This window comes from Salarias fasciatus, chromosome 7 (assembly GCF_902148845.1).
Source record: "Salarias fasciatus chromosome 7, fSalaFa1.1, whole genome shotgun sequence".
Lineage (NCBI taxonomy): Eukaryota > Metazoa > Chordata > Actinopteri > Blenniiformes > Blenniidae > Salarias > Salarias fasciatus.
This window is the reverse complement of record NC_043751.1, coordinates 32,660,942-32,680,325: the sequence shown is the minus strand read 5'-3', so window position 1 is coordinate 32,680,325 and position 19,384 is coordinate 32,660,942. Positions and strand designations below refer to the sequence as shown.

The window sequence follows — 19,384 nt, the reverse complement described above, 5'->3', positions numbered from 1 at the left end:
GCTCTATCGTCTGCTGTCAGAGGAGGAAGATGCTCTGTGACATGACGATCTTCAGACTGGGCTCCTCTGAGCTTTATTTTGAAGGGTCGTCTGTTCTGCTGCCTGAGTGTAAACTAGCAGATGAATTAACCTGCATGTGGATGTTTTTCTCTGCCTGCGCTCTGATTGGTGGATTGCTGTGATGTCATCAGTGGGTCGGCGGGCGCTACTCGTTGTGGTCGGCCATCGGTCTGTCCATCGCTCTGCACATCGGTACGTCACTTCCTGTTCCTTCAGTTCCCCTGATTCATACGTCGGCTTCTCCACCGCCAAAGTAAAAGCGTCCAGTGACAGTTCAGTTTTTCAAAGTAAAAGCGTCCAGTGACCGTTCAGTCCTTCAAAGTAAAAGTGTCCAGTGACCGTTCAGTCCTTCAAAGTAAAAGTGTCCAGTGACCGTTCAGTCCTTCAAAGTAAAAGCGTCCCGTGACCGTTCAGTCCTTCAAAGTAAAAGCGTCCCGTGACCGTTCAGTCCTTCAAAGTAAAGCGTCCGTGTCAGGAGCTGTTCTGTGGCTCCAGTGAGGCCTGATGGTCGTCATGGTAACGCTGCGTTGACGGGGGCGTGGCCAGCAGAGGGCGCTTCTGCCTGCTGACGGTTCTCCTTCTCTTCCAGGGTTCGAGAACTTCGAGCAGCTTCTGTCTGGAGCCCACTGGATGGTACCGCCCCGCTAGCCCGGCAGAACCAGAACCGCTGGAGAACCGCTGAGACCCGTGTGTGTGTGTGTGTGTGTGTGTGTGTGTGTGTGTGTGTGTGTGTGTGTGTGTGTGTGTGTGTGTGTGTGTGTGTGTGTGTGTGTGTGTGTGTGTGTGTGTGTGTGTGTGTGTGTGTGTGTGTGTGTGTGCGCAGGATAACCACTTCCGCAGCGCCCCTCTGGAGCGGAACGTGCCGGTCCTCCTGGCCCTGCTGGGGGTCTGGTACATCAACCTGTGGGGGGCGGAGACCCAGGCCCTGCTGCCCTACGACCAGTACCTGCACCGCTTCGCCGCCTACTTCCAGCAGGTGGGCCGGACCGGACCGGACCCCCGCAGCTCCCCCTGTCCCCGCTGACGTTCCGTCTCGTCCCCAGGGGGACATGGAGTCCAACGGGAAGTACATCACGGCCGACGGGTCCCGGGTGGACTACCACACCGGACCCATCGTCTGGGGGGAACCGGGAACCAACGGCCAGCACGCCTTCTACCAGCTGATCCACCAAGGTTCACCCCGGACCCCCAGACCCCACTGGACCCCCCCAGACCCAACTAGACCCCCCCAGACCCAATAGGACCCCCTCAGACCCAACCGGACCCCCCCAGACCCCACCAGACCCCCTAGGCCCAACTAGACCCCACCAGACCCCACCAGAACCCCCCAGACCCCCAAAAAACCAACAAGACCCCCCAGACCCAACTGGACCCCCCCCAAACCGCCCCAGACCCAACTAGACCCCCCCCAGACCCCCAAAAACCAACAAGACCCCCCCAGACCCAACTGGACCCCCCCCAAACTGCCCCAGACCCAACAAGACCCAACTAGACCCCCCCCAGACCCCCAAAAAACCAACAAGACCCCCCCAGTTTCCTGAAGTCTGGTCTGTCCTCAGGAACTCGGATGATTCCTGCTGACTTCCTCATCCCGGCTCAGTCTCAACATCCAATCAGAGACAACCTCCATCACAAGGTAAGCCCCGCCCCCCCCCCCCCCCCCCCCCCCCCCCCCCCCCCCCCCCCCGGGTGACGGTCCCCCTGTCTTCAGATCCTGATGGCGAACTTCCTGGCCCAGACCGAGGCCCTGATGAAGGGGAAGACCCCCGAGGAGGCGCAGGGGGAGCTGGAGGCGGCCGGCCTGAAGGGAGACCGGCTGCACAAGCTGCTGCCGCACAAGGTAGCAGAGCGACCCACTGCTCCATGACCCCCGACCCCTGACCCCCGACCCCTGACCCCAACCTCAGTCATAGCGCTGCTCTGTCGCCCCCTCAAGGTCTTCCAGGGAAACAAACCCAGCAACTCCATCGTCTTCAAGAAGCTGAGCCCCTTCACTCTGGGAGCTCTGATTGGTGAGTGCCAGGAGGGGGCGGGGCCACCGGGAGGGGAGGGGCCTGCTCTGACCACTCCCCCTCTCACGTGATGTCCTCTGCTCTCAGCCATGTACGAACACAAGATCTTCGTCCAGGGAGTGGTGTGGAACATCAACAGCTACGACCAGTGGGGGTGAGTGTTCCCCGACGCCTGGACGGGTCCTGGTCCTGTTCCCCGGCCCCGGGCCCTGGGACCGGTTCCTCTAATGTTCACCACTCCAGTCTTTGTGGTCCCTTCAGGGAACCACAAAGACTTTCCCTGATAGTCCCGTTGTTTGTTCCCGTTCCCCGACCCGACCGTGCCCCTGCCGGTTCCCGTTCCCCGACCCCACCGTGCCCCTGCCGGTTCCCGTTCCCCGACCCGACCCTGCCCCCGCCGGGTCCCGTTCCCCGACCCCACCGTGCCCCTGCCGGTTCCCGTTCCCCGACCCCTCCGTGCCCCTGCCGGTTCCCGTTCCCCGACCCCACCGTGCCCCTGCCGGTTCCCGTTCCCCGACCCCACCGTGCCCCTGCCGGTTCCCGTTCCCCGACCCGACCCGACTGTCACCTTGCCGGTTCCGGTTCCCTGACCGCCCCCCTGCCGGTTCTGGTCCCTCAGGGTGGAGCTGGGGAAGCAGCTGGCGAAGCGGATCGAGCCGGAGCTGAAGGACGCCTCGGAGGTCGGTTCCCACGACTCGTCCACCAACGGACTGATCAACTTCCTGAAGAAGAACTTCGCCTGAGCTGTGGCCCCGCCCCCCCGCCTCGCCCCGCTCCCATTGGCGGAGTGGTTCTGGGAACCAGCAGCTTTAGTGTGAAGGAGTGTGTGTTGCTTTGTGGACGAACGTCCAGCGTCTCCGTGTCAACGTGCTCGTGACTGTAGGTGGTTCCTTCAAAATAAAAGCTTTGTCACCCTGCTGAGTGAATCTTTCTGAGTGAATTCATGTTGAACTCCCTGCCTGGAACGGTTCCACGCGGGTTCCAGATGACCCGGGTCCTGGCGGGTCCACAACGTGAACGTTCTGGGGGACAGGTCTTGGCACGGCGGACTGAACCAGGTTCTCCGGGGTTCTCTGAGAACCGCTTTCTGACCTCCTGTCACGAACTGTCCGTCTGCTGAGCGAGTGGAGTCCGGGACCAGGACCCAGGGGCAAGACCAGGACCCGGAGCAGCACCAGGGTGAGACCAGGACCAGGACTTCCTCTGGAGGCGGTTCCCAGAAGTCCCACCTTGCCAACTGGCCTGGGTTTTCAGTCCACGGTTGCCGTGGAAACGGGTTGTCTGGTGGTTCTCCGTCCCCGGCCCAGCGGCCTCGAGGTCAGACCGGAGGTCAGAAGGTTTGTGGGTTTGAATCCCGCAGGTGACGGGGCGGGGCACAAGTCTTGCTCCCTGAGCGTGACCTTCGACCCCGTCTGCCCTACAGCAGAGGGCCGCCACGAAGTCGGCGTCCAGTGCGGACCCGCGCCGTGTCTCCATACGCGTACTTCTCTGTTCTTGTGAACTCGACTCGTGAAACGTCATCAGCCAGAGACCAAGTACGGCTCCAGAAGTACGCATCTCACCAAGAACGCATGAAATACCCGGATGTGACGAACTCCGCCCACTTTACCGAGTCTGCATCGGACCAGACTTGTGCAGACTTGAGAAGCGAAATTACCCAGAATGCATTTCACAAGACATGCCGGAGGAGTGAACACACAGAGGTGAGTAAAAAGAAACTCTGAAATATTAACAGAAGGTAGCTTTAACGGTGTTTCAGAATGTAGCTGTTCAGAATGTTGAGATGGGCCCAGTCTGTCCACATCAAGCCTATCTGAACCGGTTCCGATGGTCTGGGACTCCTGGGGACCGGGCGGCCAGGAGGCGAGCGGCGCTCAGCTGCTTCCTGCCGGCTGCAGCAGGCTGCGACTCCGCTGCGGTTAAACAGGAGATACGGATCGCTTCGTGTGAATCCAGCGGTGTCTGGGTCCAGTTTAATCTGTTTCAGAGTAAATCTGCTCGGTTCAGGTTCAAAGCTGTTTAATTTAACTTTAATGTATGAAATGCGAGGTGGATGTTAATATCGACTATAAAGTTCAGTCTCAGTGTGTAAAGGTCTTCTACTGGTTCTACCGGTGAATGTTGTGCATTCAGACTAAAACCATGAACTGTTTCAATCAAGGGACCACTGAGGAACCAGAACCTGGTCCAGAGGGGGTCTGCAGCTGGATGTGGATGGAGGAGGTTTGTTTTTCCATGCTTCAATTAAAGCACGTATGAATAATGTATTGAGTTAGTAGTGTGTGATTCTTTTTTTTTTTTTTGTCCTCATCAGAGACTTTGGGACGTCTGCAGGGTCGACTGTGACGCCAAACAAGCTATAAATATAAGAGGTATAATCTGAAGGCCTGATCCAAGGTGTCAGACCTGGTTCTGTACTTTGAGTGACGCCAGAGAGGCTTCCTGTGACTGAGCTGTTGTGATCTTGATCTCACTGTGTTCATGTTTGTGTTTCTGGTTATTGAGATAAAGCTTCTTCCTTCCAGCAGGTGGCAGTCTGGAGTCATAACGGCTCCTGGGTCTGCAGGTCTGAGTCTGAACCTCCACCCAGCAGAACCCAGCTGGTGGAGACAGGACCAGCTGGTTCATGGTGGATCTGAGCAGGACCAGCTGGTTCATGGTGGATCTGAGCAGGACCAGCTGGTTCATGGTGGATCTGAGCAGGACCAGCTGGTTCATGGTGGATCTGAGCAGGACCAGGGCCTCAGTACAGACCTCAGTAAAGCTCCTCTGGCGTCACAAACACCCTGCAGTCTGACGGAGGGAGAACCCTCTGTTCAGGGAACAGATGTTTCTGTGGTTCTGCAGCGACTCCAGCAGGACGGAGAAACGCCTGAAGACCAGGACAGCAAAGCTCCAGGTTCCTCCTGCTCCTGTCTGGAAGTGGATCACTGAGATGAGGTTCATCAGCTGATCCACAGCACTGAGGACGGTCCAGCAGAACCCTGCAGAACCAGACCGGAGCTCCTGACTCCATCCAGGAGATTTTTCCTGGAGCAGAATCTGTAGAATCTGTTCTCCCAGGAACCCCTGAAGACTGGAGTCACATGACCTCCTGATCACTGACATCTCTGATCATCTACCTGTTTTTACTCTGGACGACTGTGACTTTAAGAACATAAAACACCCCATAGAAGTCATCTCCAAGCGAATAAGAAATGAAGAAACAATCAACGACCTGAACAACAGTTCAGCCCGACAGGACTGCAGTGCTGCATATGGAGAAACGGATGTGGACAGTGCTTATAGCAAGTTTTTGGATATATTCATTTCCTTATATGATAAAAACTGCCCAGTAAAAGAATTCTATTCAAGGGCAAAACGTAAACTTAGACCTTGGCTTACAAAAGGGATAATCAATGCTTGTAAAAAGAAGAATAACCTCCATAAATTATTTATTAAATTAAAAACTAAAGAAGCGGAGCAAAAATATAAGTCGTACAGAAACAAACTAACTGACGTCATGAGAACAAGCAAACAGCTATACTGCAGAAGAAAATTAAATGAAAGCAAAAGGAATATAAAAGAAACTTGGAATGTTCTTAATGGTTTAATCAAAAATGGTTCCTTTAAGTCAACGTATCCGGATTACTTCATTGACAAAAATGGTGGAAATCACAACATGAGTCATATAGTAAACAGCTTTAATAATTTTTTTGTAAATATCAGCCCTGAGTTGGCTGCAACAATTTCAAATCATGGAACCAATGAATTAACCTCATTAAGAACAATCCATCCTCACTGTTTCTGTTGGCAGCAGATGAGCAGGAGGTTGTAGATACAGTACTGAAATGTCAAAATAAGTTCTCCACCGACTATCACAATAGTGACATGTTCTTAGTTAAAAATGTAATTTTTAATATTGCAGAACCGTTCACATATGTAACTTATCATTTCAGTCTGGACGTTTTCCAAACAAAATGAAAATCGCAAAAGTAATTCCGCTTTTCAAAAATGGGAACAAACACTGGTTCACAAATTATAGACCGATTTCACTGTTGCCACAATTTTCAAAAATTCTTGAAAAACTCTTTGACTCTCGACTTGATAAGTTCCTGGAGAAACATAACATAATAACTGACGCTCAGTATGGTTTTACAGCCATGAACCACCTCAATGGCTCTAATGGAAGCCACTGAAGAAATTACTACTGCACTGGATCAGAAAAAAATGGCAGTCGGTGTCTTCATTGATCTCAAAAAAACATTTGACACAATCAATCACTTCATCTTAGTAAATAAACTGGAAAAATACGGGGTTAGAGGTGTAGCTGGGGACTGGATCAAAAGCTATTTGACAGGAAGGGTGCAGTTTGTAAAAATAGGGAAGCATGTATCCGAGCAGCTTGGCTTTGTTTGTGGTGTCCCCCAGGGGTCCGTCTTAGGGCCAAAACTATTTAATTTGTACATCAATGATATTTTTAATGTATCTCAATCCCTAAAACTCTTTCTTTTTGCGGATGACACAAATATATTCTGTAGTAGTAATGATTACAATGAGCTTGTACAAACTGTGAACATGGAACTCAATAAAATAAAAACCTGGATGGACATAAATAAACTGTCTCTAAATATAAGTAAAGCTAAAGTAATGATGTTTGGTAATTCTAAAACAAAGTCACTTCTGCAAATAGTTATTGAAGGTACTGAAATTGAAAATGTTTGTGAGAATAAATTTTTCGGTATAGTAATTGATAATAAAATAAATTATGTTGGAAAGCACATCAAACATATAAAAACAAAAATATCCAAAAGCCTCTATATTCTAAACAAAGTAAAACAATGCCTTGATGCTCATGCCCTCCGTACTCTGTACTGTACGCTGGTACTCCCATACCTCACGTGTTGTGTGGAGGTGTGGGGGAACACTTACCGGTGCGCAATAAATCCCCGAGTCATACTGCAGAAACGAGCCGTGCGGATCACACACAAGGCCAGATTTCTACAGCATACTCACAATCTTTTTATTCAGTCTAGGTTATTAAAAATCAATGATCTTGTGAAATATAACACCTCAATTATTCTGTACAAAGCATTTAATAAAACATTGCCAAATAATACACACCTCCACCGGTGTGTGAATGTGTGTGTGAATGGGTGAATGTGATCCTGCAGTGTAAAGCGCTTTGGTCTCTGCTCATGCAGATGAAAACGCGCTATATAAGTGTAGTCCATTTACCATTTACCAATATACAACAGTTCTTCGAATTAAAAGAGACAGTTCATAATTTAAGAGGGTATGGAAATTTCAAAATACCAGAAACAAAATCTACCCGTTAACGTTTTTGTGTATCGGTTTGTGGGGTTAAGTTGTGGAACAACCTGGACACTCAACACAAGCAATGCCGAAATGTTCATAGATTCAAACTGCAATATAAACGTAGAGTTTGGTCGCAGGACACACAGTGTGGGTCTTGAATTCACATCAACATTACAGAGTGTGTTTCTGTTGCTTCTTTACCCTGGTATACTGCTCATTACCAGTGTTGGTATACTTTTATTCAAGTATGTATATGTTATCTGTTATAACGCCACCTTGTTTCAAATTTTTGTTATGTAGATCCAAATTAATGAATTATTAATCTCCATGTGTGTATATGCAACTATGGAAGTGAATTTTTTTTTTCCAATTATATTAAGGACAATCGGGGGTGGGACTAAATACGTTTTCTTCCTCTCACTCCCTTTCAGGCATAATTCAATCCTGTTACTTGGTTACTTGTTACATTGTTTATTGCTCCTGTGAATGTTTCCTTTCTTTGTGCATTATTGTGTAGTAATTGCCTGAAATGAACGAATAAATACAAATACAAATACTGAGCTGTTCATGTTGTTGTTCCTGGTAAATAAAAGAAAGAACTGTAGAACTTTTAAAAACATGTCATTTTTTAAACCTTCCTGATGGTTCCACTTATTTTTGCTTTTATTCTTGAAGGTTCTGTTGAAGTTTAATACATTTTCCTTGAACTCCTGACTTTATTTGTTAGACATCTGTTTATGATTAATCTCTCTCTTTGCAGCACATTGATGTTTTTACTGAGGAGAGAACTGAATGGTGATACTGATGTGTTCAGCTCTATAATGTATATTAGACTCATGTAAATCAGTGCATCACGAAGACCGGAGCAGACGGAGGACAGAGGACACACAGGGAGGACAGGCAGCAAAACAAAGTGAAAGAATTGTGTTTTTTAGAAATGTCTGATCAGCTGCTTTTCTTCTGAGCTCAGCTCCAAGTAGTTAAACACTAACTGAACAGCTGTTTAGGAGGGCAGGAGGCCAGAAGTCAGAGTAGCTGTTTTACACACATTGATGAGACAGAACAGGTACCAGCAGTTTGGCCACAGTTCTCTGTGTCGACCATCCTGTATCGTCATTTTAACCTTTTTCCAATATTTAATGCAGCCACTTGCTATGTCAAGTTGTTCCACACCAGCTCCTCTCTTCCTCTCATACTTCCTGATCACTGGCCGCTATAAACACTCACGTTATGTTGCTTTTTGATCAATCTTTCAATGCATGAACGAATGAAAACCATCATACTGGCTGTAGACACCATGAAGTCCTCAAGTCCGCTTGTTCCAGTCGCGCATTAACTTCGATGTTCTCGCCTCGTCGAAAGTCTCGAAGTCTGACTAACAGGTGTGTACTCTCCAAGTCCACGAGTGCGCACTCGGGGTCGGGGGTCAGGGGTCAGGGGTCAGGGGTTAATGTCTGCGCTCCAGGCTCCAGGCTCCGCCCCCCCGGCCGGAGCCGGAGCGGCAGCATGCTGGAGGCGCAGCGGCGTGAAGCTGATGTTTATCTGCAGCCTGTTCTGCAGGATGTGGGGCCTCAGGCCACGCCCCCTGCCACGCCCCCTGCCGTGCGCCGAGTCACTGCCACCCGGAACCCACAGCTGACAGACGCACACACCCGCACAGGTGTGTGTGTGTGGGCGGAGCCTGGGCCGCCCGGACCGGCGGAGCGGCTGCGGCGGCAGACGGGCGGAGGCAGGATGGAGGTGTGGAGCGCCGCCGCCGCCGCCGCCGCGCTGCTGCTGGTCGCTCTGGGCTGGAGACTCCGCCGGGGCCTCCGGGGCGTCCCGCGGGGCCTGCTGCGGGGCCTCCTGTGGCTCCTCCTGTGGGCCGCCCTCTGGGCCGGCGCCGCAGCTTTCACCACCTGCAGCCTGTTCCTGTCTCAGAACCCGGACCTGGTCTGGGTTCTGCTGCTGGGCGGCCTGGTGGTCTGCTGGGAGGAGGAGGAGCTGCAACCTGATAGGACGGTTCTGCTGACAGGTCAGACACACACACACACTCACACTCACACTCACACTCACACACACACACACACACACACACACTCTCTCTCACACACACTCACTCACACACACACACACACACACACTCTCACACACACACACACACACTCACTCTCACACACACACACACACACACACACACACACACACACACACACACACACACACACACACACACACACACACTCACACACACTCACACGCACACACACACACACAGATCCAGGCGGAACCGGTTCTCCGTCTCCTTAACCTGCAGCTGATGAAATTGAAGAACCTAACAGAGGAACAGAGGAACAGAGGAACCCTGTAAAGGAACCCGTCTTTCAAAGTCCAGAACAGAACCAGACCTGCAGGGACCAGGAAGTCCAGGGTCTGGGCTGAGGACGGGTTCTGGTGGTCCTCATCGGGACGGACCAGTCCGGACAGCCTGACAGTCCAGTCCTGGTCTGCAACACCGGACCGGACCCGAGCCAGAGCCGGACCAGGACCCAGAATGAAACCTGAGCTGCGCCACGTGAGCGCCACAGCGCCCCCCGCCGGCAGCCTCCCTCAGTGACTCCGCCCCCTCCGTGTAGTCATTACATCATCCTCAGCTAGTTCAACCGGTTCCCCGTCAGTCCGGCCGGGAGTCCAGCAGCAGCAGGGACGGGTTCCTGCTGGACCAGAGCAGCAGGAACAGCTGACATGACAAGATAGAACCAGAACCAGAACCAGAACCAGGGCAATGAGGCAACGGCCCGGTTCACATTGAAAACATTCAGATTAAACATCCATGGAGGGCACCAGGCCTGGTTCAGGAGGGTCCTGGGCGGAGCTCTGGGCGGAGGCCTGGGTGGACCGGATTATCCGGTTCCTCCCAAATGGACGCCATGTCTGAGAGCAGCTCCTCAGGAACGTTGAGGTTCTTCCTCTCAGAGCAGCGGTCCTCAGAGGGTTCTATCTGATCCAGAATGAGCCGCTGTTCAGAGAGCTCCTCCCCCGGGCGGAGCCCCGCCCCCACCGGGGATCCGCTCCGCCTGCCGGTGTTTCAGATGAGCTGGTGTCCGTGTTAACTGGTGACCAGCAGATGCTGAACCTGAACCTTGTAGAGGTTCTAGTGACGCCGGTTCTCTACAGTTCCAGGAAATTCATCAGTTCAGAGTCTTTAGTGAGTCTGATTCTAACATCTGCTGCTTCCAGCAGGTGTTTACAGGAACTGTACTTGTTACCATGGAAACCAGTTCATCCGTCACACCGGGCGGTGGTCCGCGGGTAGTCTACCACCGAGCTCTTTCAACCCCCGGCTCCACCTCTGCTCCAGGGTTTGTTCTCTCTGGGTTTTTATTAGAAAGTGTTTCTCAGCACCGTCCAGCTCTGCTGCTAGCTTTTTGGTCTACTTCCCGTTTACTCCTTCCTACTTCCTGTTTACTGCTTCCTACTTCCTGTTTACTGCTTTCAGTTTACTGCTTCCTGTCTCGTCATCTCGTCAGTCCGTACCAGGGAACACCTGGTAGAGCCCGTGATCCGCTCCGCTGTCAGACTGGGTTTATATGAGGAAGCAGCGGATTCGTGATCGGTGTAGACCACCTGGATCAACCGGATCTGGAATCTGATCCACTGTGGGAGAAGCGGATCCTCTCAGTGTTTCTGGGAATCTCTTACAACCCGCTGCACCTGCAGTCTAATGGTGCGTTCACACCGGAAGCGAATAGCGCGGCAAGAGCGGCCGATTTACATAGAAAATATATGGTTTTCACGCGGCCAGAAAGCGGCGAGCGGTCACACGGCGCGAATTCAGCGAATTGAGCGGCGTGAACCGCTCTACTCGAGCCGCTGAAAGTTGGGAATGTTGAACTTTTGAGCGAATTCGCGAGCGGCGAACCAATCACAGAGCCGCTCTACATGACGTCATTTATGACGGACCGGAGACCCGGGAAACGCCAGAAATGGACCAGAAACTGGTCACAGCGGTCGGCCTCGCCCTGAGCCCATCGTCATATTTTTATTGGGACAGGAATAAAAAGGAGGTTGGAGGAAGACCAGTGAGGAGGTCGGGTCCCGGTGACCTGAGTAAACAGACTGTGGTGAAACGGTGTTTACTGCTGGTGAAACGGCGAGTTCACGGAGAGGTCGGGTCCCCGGGGAGACAGAGCGCCGAAGCGGGACAGCAGCTCGTCAAACTGACCCTGGAGAGACGAAGTCCCGCTGAAAGCGTCCTTCATCCCGGCGCAGCTCCTGGAATAAACGGTGAAACTCACCATGCGCTGAACGCCTCTGCAAAATATTCTGAATCCAGACCCGTCGCCTGGACTCGCCGCCACGCCGCTGTCGGGTTTATCAAGCAATGAAGCAGACCGCCGGCGACAGACGCGAATTCAGCGGCAGCCGCTGTTGGGTCATACAATGCACACGCGGCCGACCAGGGGCGAACCGCGCGACGCTACTCGCGCCCGGTGTGAACGCACCGTAACGGTCCGCCGTCGCCCCCTGCAGGCTGCGACTCGGGCTTCGGCCACGCCCTGGCGGTGACCCTGAGCCAGCGGGGCCTGACGGTGTTCGCAGGCGTGCTGGACGCGGACGGAGACGGCGCCCGGCGGCTCCGGGACCGGCGCTGCGACCGGCTGCAGGTGCTGCAGCTCGACGTGACCGACCAGCGGCAGGTGGAGGCGGCGCGCAGCTACGTCGGAGCGCGGGTGGCCGACGCAGGTGAGACCGCAGGCTCCGCCCACTCGGCACAGCTTCAGAACGTCTGCTGACTCGTCCCGGTCCCGGTCCCGTCCCGTCCCGTCCCACAGGTCTCTGGGCCCTGGTGAATAACGCCGGCGTGCTGCTGTGTCCCACCGACGCCGAGCTGCAGCCGCTGGACGACTACCAGCGCTGTCTGGACGTCAACTTCCTGTCTGCCGTCAGGATGACTCAGCACTTCCTGCCGCTGCTGCGGCGCTCCGGAGGACGCATCGTCAACGTGTCCAGCCTGGCAGGTGAGGACACACACACACACACAAACTCTCTCTCACACACTCACACACAGACACACACACACACACACACACACACACACACGCACAGTCTTGTATTTCTATCCTTGTGGGGACCGTCCATTGACTCCCATTCATGTCTAGCCCCTAACCCTGACCCTTACCCTAACCCTAACCCACACCACAACAAAGCCTAACCCTAAAGAAATGTTTTTGACCTTTTACTTTTTTCAGTAACAACAACATGGTCAAGAAAACACTGTTTCTCCTACTTAGGACCGGAAAAAGGTCCCCACAAGGCACGTCGTTCCACATTTTGCTATCCTTGTGGGGACATTTGGCCCCAACAAGGATAGAAATACAAGAACGCACACGCACACGCACACGCACACGCGCGCGCACACACACACACACACACACACACACACACACACACACACACACACACACACAGGAACAGTATGGTTCTCTCTAAGTTTGAGTTGCTGGTATCATGGTGGGGGGTCAGAGGGCATGGTGGGGGGGTCAGAGGGCACGGGGGTCTCAGCTCTTGTGGATGATGTTGTCCTGGTTCCGGGTCTGGGGGCCTCCGGGGCCTCCGGGGTTCTGTCGGGACGGGTTGCCTAAAGCGTGTTGCTCCACAGGGAACGTCCCCATGCCGATGTTCGCCGCCTACGGCGCGTCGAAGGCGGCGCTCGCCATGTTCTCGGAGGTTCTGCGGCAGGAGATGTGGGCGTGGGGCGTGCGGGTGTGTGTGGTGCAGCCGACGGCCTTCAGAACCGGTACGCCGCTCGCCGCCGCCGCTCTCCTCCGGCCGCCACGTTGTCGTGACGCTCCGTTTCCCCGCAGGGATCTATGGCGACTCGGAGTCGGCGAGCCGCCACGCCCGCCGCCTGCTGGCCGCCGCTTCCGCCGAGGCCAGAGAGGATTATGGGTCGGAGTACATCGCGGGTCTGCCGCTGGCGCTGGGCCAGATGTCCCGCCTCTCGGCGGTGGACTTGACCCCCGTGGTGGACGACGTGGTCCACGCCCTGCTGTCGCCCAGGCCCCGCCCCCTCTACACGCCGGGGCACATGGGAGGGCTGCTGCCCGTCCTGTACCGCTGCTGCCCCACTTCCTGGTTCGATTCCCTCGTCAGTCGCCTGAACTACAGGAAACCGGCCGCGCAAAGACAGTCGTCCCCGTAACACAACCGCACAGGACCGCACAGGACTGCACAACGTTACACTACAGCACACAACTTTACACAACACCGCACAATGCTACACTATACCATACAACGCAACACCTCACAACGCTACACTATATCGTACAACGCTACGACGCACTGCACGTTACAGAACGCCACACAACACTACACCGCACAACACTACAACGCACAACGCTACACCGCACAACGCTACACCGCACAATGCTACACTGCACAACACTACACTACACTGCCCAACACTACACCGCACAACGCTACACCGCACAACGCTACACCGCACAATGCTACACTGCACAACACTACACTACACTGCCCAACACTACACCGCACAACGCTACACCGCACAACGCTACACCGCACAACACTACACTGCACAACACTACACTACACTGCCCAACACTACACCGCACAACGCTACACCGCACAACGCTACACCGCACAACACTACACTGCACAACGCTACACCACACAACGCTGGACTGCACCGCACAATGTTACACAACACCGCACAATGCTACACTATATCGTACAACGCTGCACCGCACTGCACAACACTACACCACGCCGCTCACTACAGCCCGCAGCGCTGCACAGGAAGGATCCACCCCGCAGGTTCTGACTGGAATCTCGTCACATTCAAACCTTTTGCTGCTCAGAAAATTATCATTATTAAACACATCTGGACAACTCAGATCTGGTCCCAGCATGTGGATCCAGGACCTGGACCTGGACTCAGATCTGGTCCCAGCATGTGGATCCAGGACCTGGACCTGGACTCAGATCTGGTCCCAGCATGTGGATCCAGGACCTGGACCTGGACTCACATCTGGTCCCAGCATGTGGATCCAGGACCTGGACCTGGACTCAGATCTGGTTCACCACTGCTTCTTTTCTTTACTGCTGAAATGAGGAAGTTTGAGCTGAAATCACGTTTCGACACGTCTGACGGTTTCTGACGGTTTCTGACGGTTTCTGATGGTTCCTGTTTCGACACCGAGTCTGTTCTTAGAACAAACCGTTTCTTGATCTGGGATCTGGACTTGTCCTTCAGGTCCAGCCTCAGCCCGTTCCTTCACCGCTGAAATTATTTGGCCGTCTCTCGGCGCTGCGGCTGCTTCCAGAAGAGATCAGAATTTTATTATTTTTATTGTAAATCAGACAAAGTTACACCAATAAACCTCAAACAGAAAGCTGACGGCTGCAGACTGGTCTCTCCCCTGGAGCGTCCAGCCAGTCCGGTGGCCGCTGTGGTCCTCAAGGCGCCGGCTGACGGACATCCTGCCTCACGTGGCTGCTGGTGCTCGGCGCCATGACAGGATCCGGGCGGTGGACTGAGTTCATCGGCGCGGTGAAGACGTCCGGACACGTCCTCCGGTCCCTGCTGGCCGGACCCAGTTCTCCTGCACTCCGTCCTGCACCTGAACGCCTCCCAAACACCCACCGCTGGTCTCCATGGAAACATGTTGACGCCGTCTGTAGGCTGTCTTAGTCCGACTGTTCACAGACGACACCAACCTCTGAGCTTCGGTCCGACGCTGTTCCTTCTGCCCACTGAGGGGCCACCAGGGGACCACTGAGGGGCCACCAGGGGACCAGTGAGGGGCCACCAGGGGACCACTGAGGGGCCACCAGGGGACCAGTGAGGGGCCACCAGGGGACCAGTGAGGGGCCACCAGGGGACCACTGAGGGGCCACCAGGGGACCAGTGAGGGGCCACCAGGGGACCAGTGAGGGGCCACCAGGGGACCACTGAGGGGCCACCAGGGGACCAGTGAGGGGCCACCAGGGGACCAGTGAGGGGCCACCAGGGGACCACTGAGAGGCCACCAGGGGACCAGTGAGGGGCCACCAGGGGACCACTGAGGGGCCACCAGGGGACCAGTGAGGGGCCACCAGGGGACCAGTGAGGGGCCACCAGGGGACCACTGAGAGGCCACCAGGGGACCAGTGAGGGGCCACCAGGGGACCACTGAGGGGCCACCAGGGGACCAGTGAGGGGCCACCAGGGGACCACTGAGGGGCCACCAGGGGACCAGTGAGGGGCCACCAGGGGACCACTGAGGGGCCACCAGGGGACCACTGAGGGGCCACCAGGGGACCACTGAGGGGCCACCAGGGGACCACTGAGAGGCCACCAGGGGACCACTGAGGGGCCACCAGGGGACCAGTGAGAGGCCACCAGGGGACCAGTGAGGGGCCACCAGGGGACCACTGAGAGGCCACCAGGGGACCAGTGAGGGGCCACCAGGGGACCACTGAGAGGCCACCAGGGGACCACTGAGGGGCCACCAGGGGACCAGTGAGGGGCCACCAGGGGACCACTGAGGGGCCACCAGGGGACCACTGAGGGGCCACCAGGGGACCACTGAGAGGCCACCAGGGGACCACTGAGGGGCCACCAGGGGACCAGTGAGGGTCCACCAGGGGACCACTGAGGGGCCACCAGGGGACCACTGAGGGGCCACCAGGGGACCACTGAGAGGCCACCAGGGGACCACTGAGGGGCCACCAGGGGACCAGTGAGGGGCCACCAGGGGACCACTGAGGCACTGCTAGAGGAATAATTACAGGACCACTGAGGGACTGTTGAAGGGACCATGAGGAGACCAATCAGGGCCCCTAAGAGACCACTGAGGAACCACTTCAGGAGTGCTAAAGGGATCACTAAAGGACCACCGAGGGACCTGACCTGGTCCGAGCGCTCCTCAGAGGAACTCCTGGACCACCAGCTCCTTCAGAGAGCGAGGGGCCACGGGGCCCCGCTCGGCGTCCCTCAGGGCGGTCAGCTCGTCCTGCAGCTGAGCCACGGGCCGGCCCAGCCGGTAGCCCAGGTCCAGCAGCGCGTCCAGCAGCGCCGCCCGGTGGCTCCTCGGCCCGTAGCGCCTGGCGGCCGGCAGCGCCCGCTGGGCGGCGGCGAAGGCCCGCTCCGGCTCGTCCAGGTCCCGGTGGCAGACGGCGAGGGCGCAGAGGGCGGGGACGGTCAGGGCGGCGCCCTGCCACGGCAGCAGCTTCTCCTGGACCTCCAGGACCGCCTGCAGCTGCTCGGCGGCGGGCCGGAAGCGGCCGGACCGCAGCAGGCCGTGCGCCCGCCGCTGCTCCGCCTCCGTGAAGAAGGCGGCGAAGCGGGGCGAGCGGCGGACGCGGCGGGCGGAGAAGAGCGCGGCGAGGTAGTCCTGCAGCGCCAGGCGGCGCGCCGCGATGGCGGCGGCCGAGAAGTTCCCCGTCAGCAGCCTGGGCGGCAGCGGCGCCTCCTCCAGCTCCTCCTGCAGCTCCGCCCGCAGCTCCTGGTGGAGCCGCCGGAAGTCGCTGTAGCGGCGTTGCACCGACGCCTGCCGGGAGTCGAACCTGCCGGACCGCATGACCACCACGGTGTAGACCTGCAGACAGGGACGGGTCAGGGTCCAGCGGGGACCGGGGTCCAGCGGGGACCGGGGTCCAGCGGGGACCGGGGTCCAGCGGGGACCAGGGTCCAGGGTCCAGTGGGGACCGGGGCCCGATGCTGCGGTCTCACAACACGCTCTGCGACGGGTTCTGCTAACATGTTCTGCTAACGGGTGTGTTGTGCTGTTTGTTGTGTTTGTTGTGTTTGTTATGTTTGTTGTGGTGTTGTTGTGTGTTCTTGTGTTGTTTGTTGTGGTTTGTGTTCTGTTTTTCGTTGTGGTGTTGTGGAGGATCTGGGCTGATGTGCTGTTGGTGGTGTTGTCGTGTTGCTGTGTTGTTGTGTTGTGTTGCTGTGTTGCTGTGTTGTTTGTTGTGTTGTTGTGTTGCTGTGTTGTTGTGTTGTGTTGCTGTGTTGCTGTGTTGTTGTGTTGTGTTGCTGTGTTGTTTGTTGTGTTGTTGTGTTGTTGTGTTGCTGTGTTGTGTTGCTGTGTTGTTGTGTTGTTGTTGTGTTGCTGTGTTGCCGTGTTGTTTGTTGTGTTGTTGTGTTGCTGTGTTGTGTTGCTGTGTTGTCGTGGTGTTGTGCTGTTGTTGTGTTGCTGTGTTGTTTGCTGTGTTGTCGTGGTGGTGTGCTGTTGTTGTGCGTCTCACCACGTGTCTGTGTGCGGCGCTGTGGAGGATCTGGGCCGAGGGGATCTGGAACAGCAGCCTGACGGGCCGGTCCCTCTGCTTCTGCTCCCTCCAGTCCTGCTGCAGCTCCCTGGTGGTCGAGGCGGAGCCGCCTGGAACACCGGCTGTAGCGTCAGTCGGACCGCAGCGTCAGTCGGACCTCGGCTCGGGGCGTCGGCCTGCCGGCGCGGCGGGGGAGGGGAACGGCAGCGCTGAGGCGGCGGCGGTGAACAAACCTGCGGCGCCGGCCTCCATCGGGGCTCCGGGGTCCATCTGGAGATCCCCCACACTGGGTCTCACACCAGAACCCGGTCTGGAACCCGGTCTGGAACCCGGTCTGGAACCTCGTCTGAACTCCGGTGTGGAACAAAGGGCTGTGAGCAGAAGAGAAGCGTCAGCAGGAAGCAGGAAGCAGGAAGAGGAAGTGAAACTGAACAACAGCCGCTGCTGAACTGGGTGACTGTAACCGCTGCTGCAGGTCTGGACCGGGACTGGCTCTCACTGGGTCAGGGGTCACGGCCCTGACCTCTAGGAGAGGAGCTTTGTCTCACAGCCAATCAGAGGAGAGGAGCTTTGTCTCACAGCCAATCAGAGGAGAGGAGCTTTGTCTCACAGCCAATCAGAGGAGAGGAGCTTTGTCTCACAGCCAATCAGAGGAGAGGAGCTTTGTCTCACAGCCAAGAAGCAAAGAAAATATTTTTGTGCTTTTATTTACATTTGAACAACAAGTGTCGTAGATTTTAAACCAGAGCAACTCGTTGAAACCTGAGCCTGGTTTTTGACTCCGAGCTGAATTTTCTTCCTCATATTCAAAATAGAAATAAGTTTGTTTCTTAAAGAATAAAGCCAGAGCCGCCCGTTTCTCTCTAGGACCAGGGGGCGGGGCCAAATAGGACCAGGGGCGGGGCCACATCACACCAGTTTAAAGTCCTGATTGGACCAGGGGGCGGGGCCACATATGACTAGGGGGCGGGGCTACATGGCTCCAGGCTCCCTGTCCATCAGGAAGGATTTTAATGTTCTCTTATTGGCCCTCATTTATCAAACGGTCGTACGGCGGTATACGCCCGTCGTACGCCCGTCGTACGCCCGTCGTACGCCACGCCCGTCGTACGGCCATATGAAAGACGGGTTGGTTATTTATCAATTTGGTCGTGATCGTTCGGAAAGATGAAATCTCACGACAGCTCTGACATCGTGTAGCAAGTTTCAGTCAGTGCGGACTGGCGGTGCAGCGCAGAAGAACCTGGCGGAGCGTGAAAATAATTACAGAGCACATCTGAAACACGCCATGAAGCACAAGCAGCACACATTCAGGACAGATTAAAAAATAATTAAAAAATAAAATGATGCCCTTACAGAATATCTAAAAATTCTTCCTTGTGGGATTAATAAAGGATTTTTAACTTTCAATAAGTCCGCAGGTCCATCCTGCACGGAGAGGAGCAGTTTTAACGGTGAGAAAAGACGAACAGCTGCTGCAGAGCAGCTTCAGACGCTCAGATCCAGCGGGGGAAGCGCTGCTGTTCCGGGCCGATAGAGTTACTTTTGATGCGCCTGCGCCACAAGACGTGGAAACCAGCAGAGCCTCCATGGGTCTGGAGGAGGAGACAGGACCTGAAGAGCCAGGGAACCAGCAGAGCCTCCATGGGTCTGGAGGAGGAGACAGGACCTGAAGAACCAGGGAACCAGCAGAGCCTCCATGGGTCTGGAGGAGGAGACAGGACCTGAAGAACCAGGGAACCAGCAGAGCCTCCATG

General features: G+C 55.4%; 3 protein-coding genes across 4 annotated transcripts; 2 read left to right on the top strand and 1 right to left on the bottom strand.

The window, feature by feature from the left end:
- The first annotated feature begins 113 nt into the window (after positions 1–113).
- Positions 114–2,993, top strand: LOC115391871 (glucose-6-phosphate isomerase-like). Its single transcript, XM_030096289.1, has 9 exons — positions 114–252; positions 650–693; positions 884–1,036; positions 1,104–1,233; positions 1,620–1,696; positions 1,772–1,900; positions 1,997–2,072; positions 2,160–2,226; positions 2,692–2,993. The coding sequence occupies exons 2-9, from the start codon at positions 691–693 to the stop codon at positions 2,813–2,815; spliced, it is 759 nt and encodes a 252-aa protein (XP_029952149.1). The 5' UTR covers positions 114–252; positions 650–690; the 3' UTR covers positions 2,816–2,993.
- Positions 2,994–9,045: 6,052 nt separating this feature from the next.
- LOC115391860 (estradiol 17-beta-dehydrogenase 2-like) lies at positions 9,046–14,392 on the top strand. The gene is made up of 5 exons (XM_030096271.1): positions 9,046–9,384; positions 11,883–12,095; positions 12,185–12,370; positions 13,012–13,149; positions 13,217–14,392. Exons 1-5 carry the CDS (start codon positions 9,105–9,107, stop codon positions 13,552–13,554), a joined length of 1,155 nt encoding a protein of 384 aa, XP_029952131.1. The 5' UTR covers positions 9,046–9,104; the 3' UTR covers positions 13,555–14,392.
- Positions 14,393–16,025: 1,633 nt separating this feature from the next.
- LOC115391867 (sorting nexin-20-like) lies at positions 16,026–18,015 on the bottom strand. 2 transcript variants are annotated; one of them, XM_030096285.1, is made up of 3 exons: positions 17,861–18,015; positions 17,607–17,749; positions 16,026–16,954 (listed from the first exon to the last, which is right to left on the bottom strand). In XM_030096285.1, the coding sequence occupies exons 1-3, from the start codon at positions 17,895–17,897 to the stop codon at positions 16,283–16,285; spliced, it is 852 nt and encodes a 283-aa protein (XP_029952145.1). In that variant the 5' UTR covers positions 17,898–18,015; the 3' UTR covers positions 16,026–16,282. The 2 variants fall into 2 exon arrangements, with proteins under 2 accessions (XP_029952145.1, XP_029952146.1); XM_030096286.1 differs by having other exon boundaries at positions 16,031–16,954; positions 17,607–17,737.
- Positions 18,016–19,384: the final 1,369 nt, after the last annotated feature.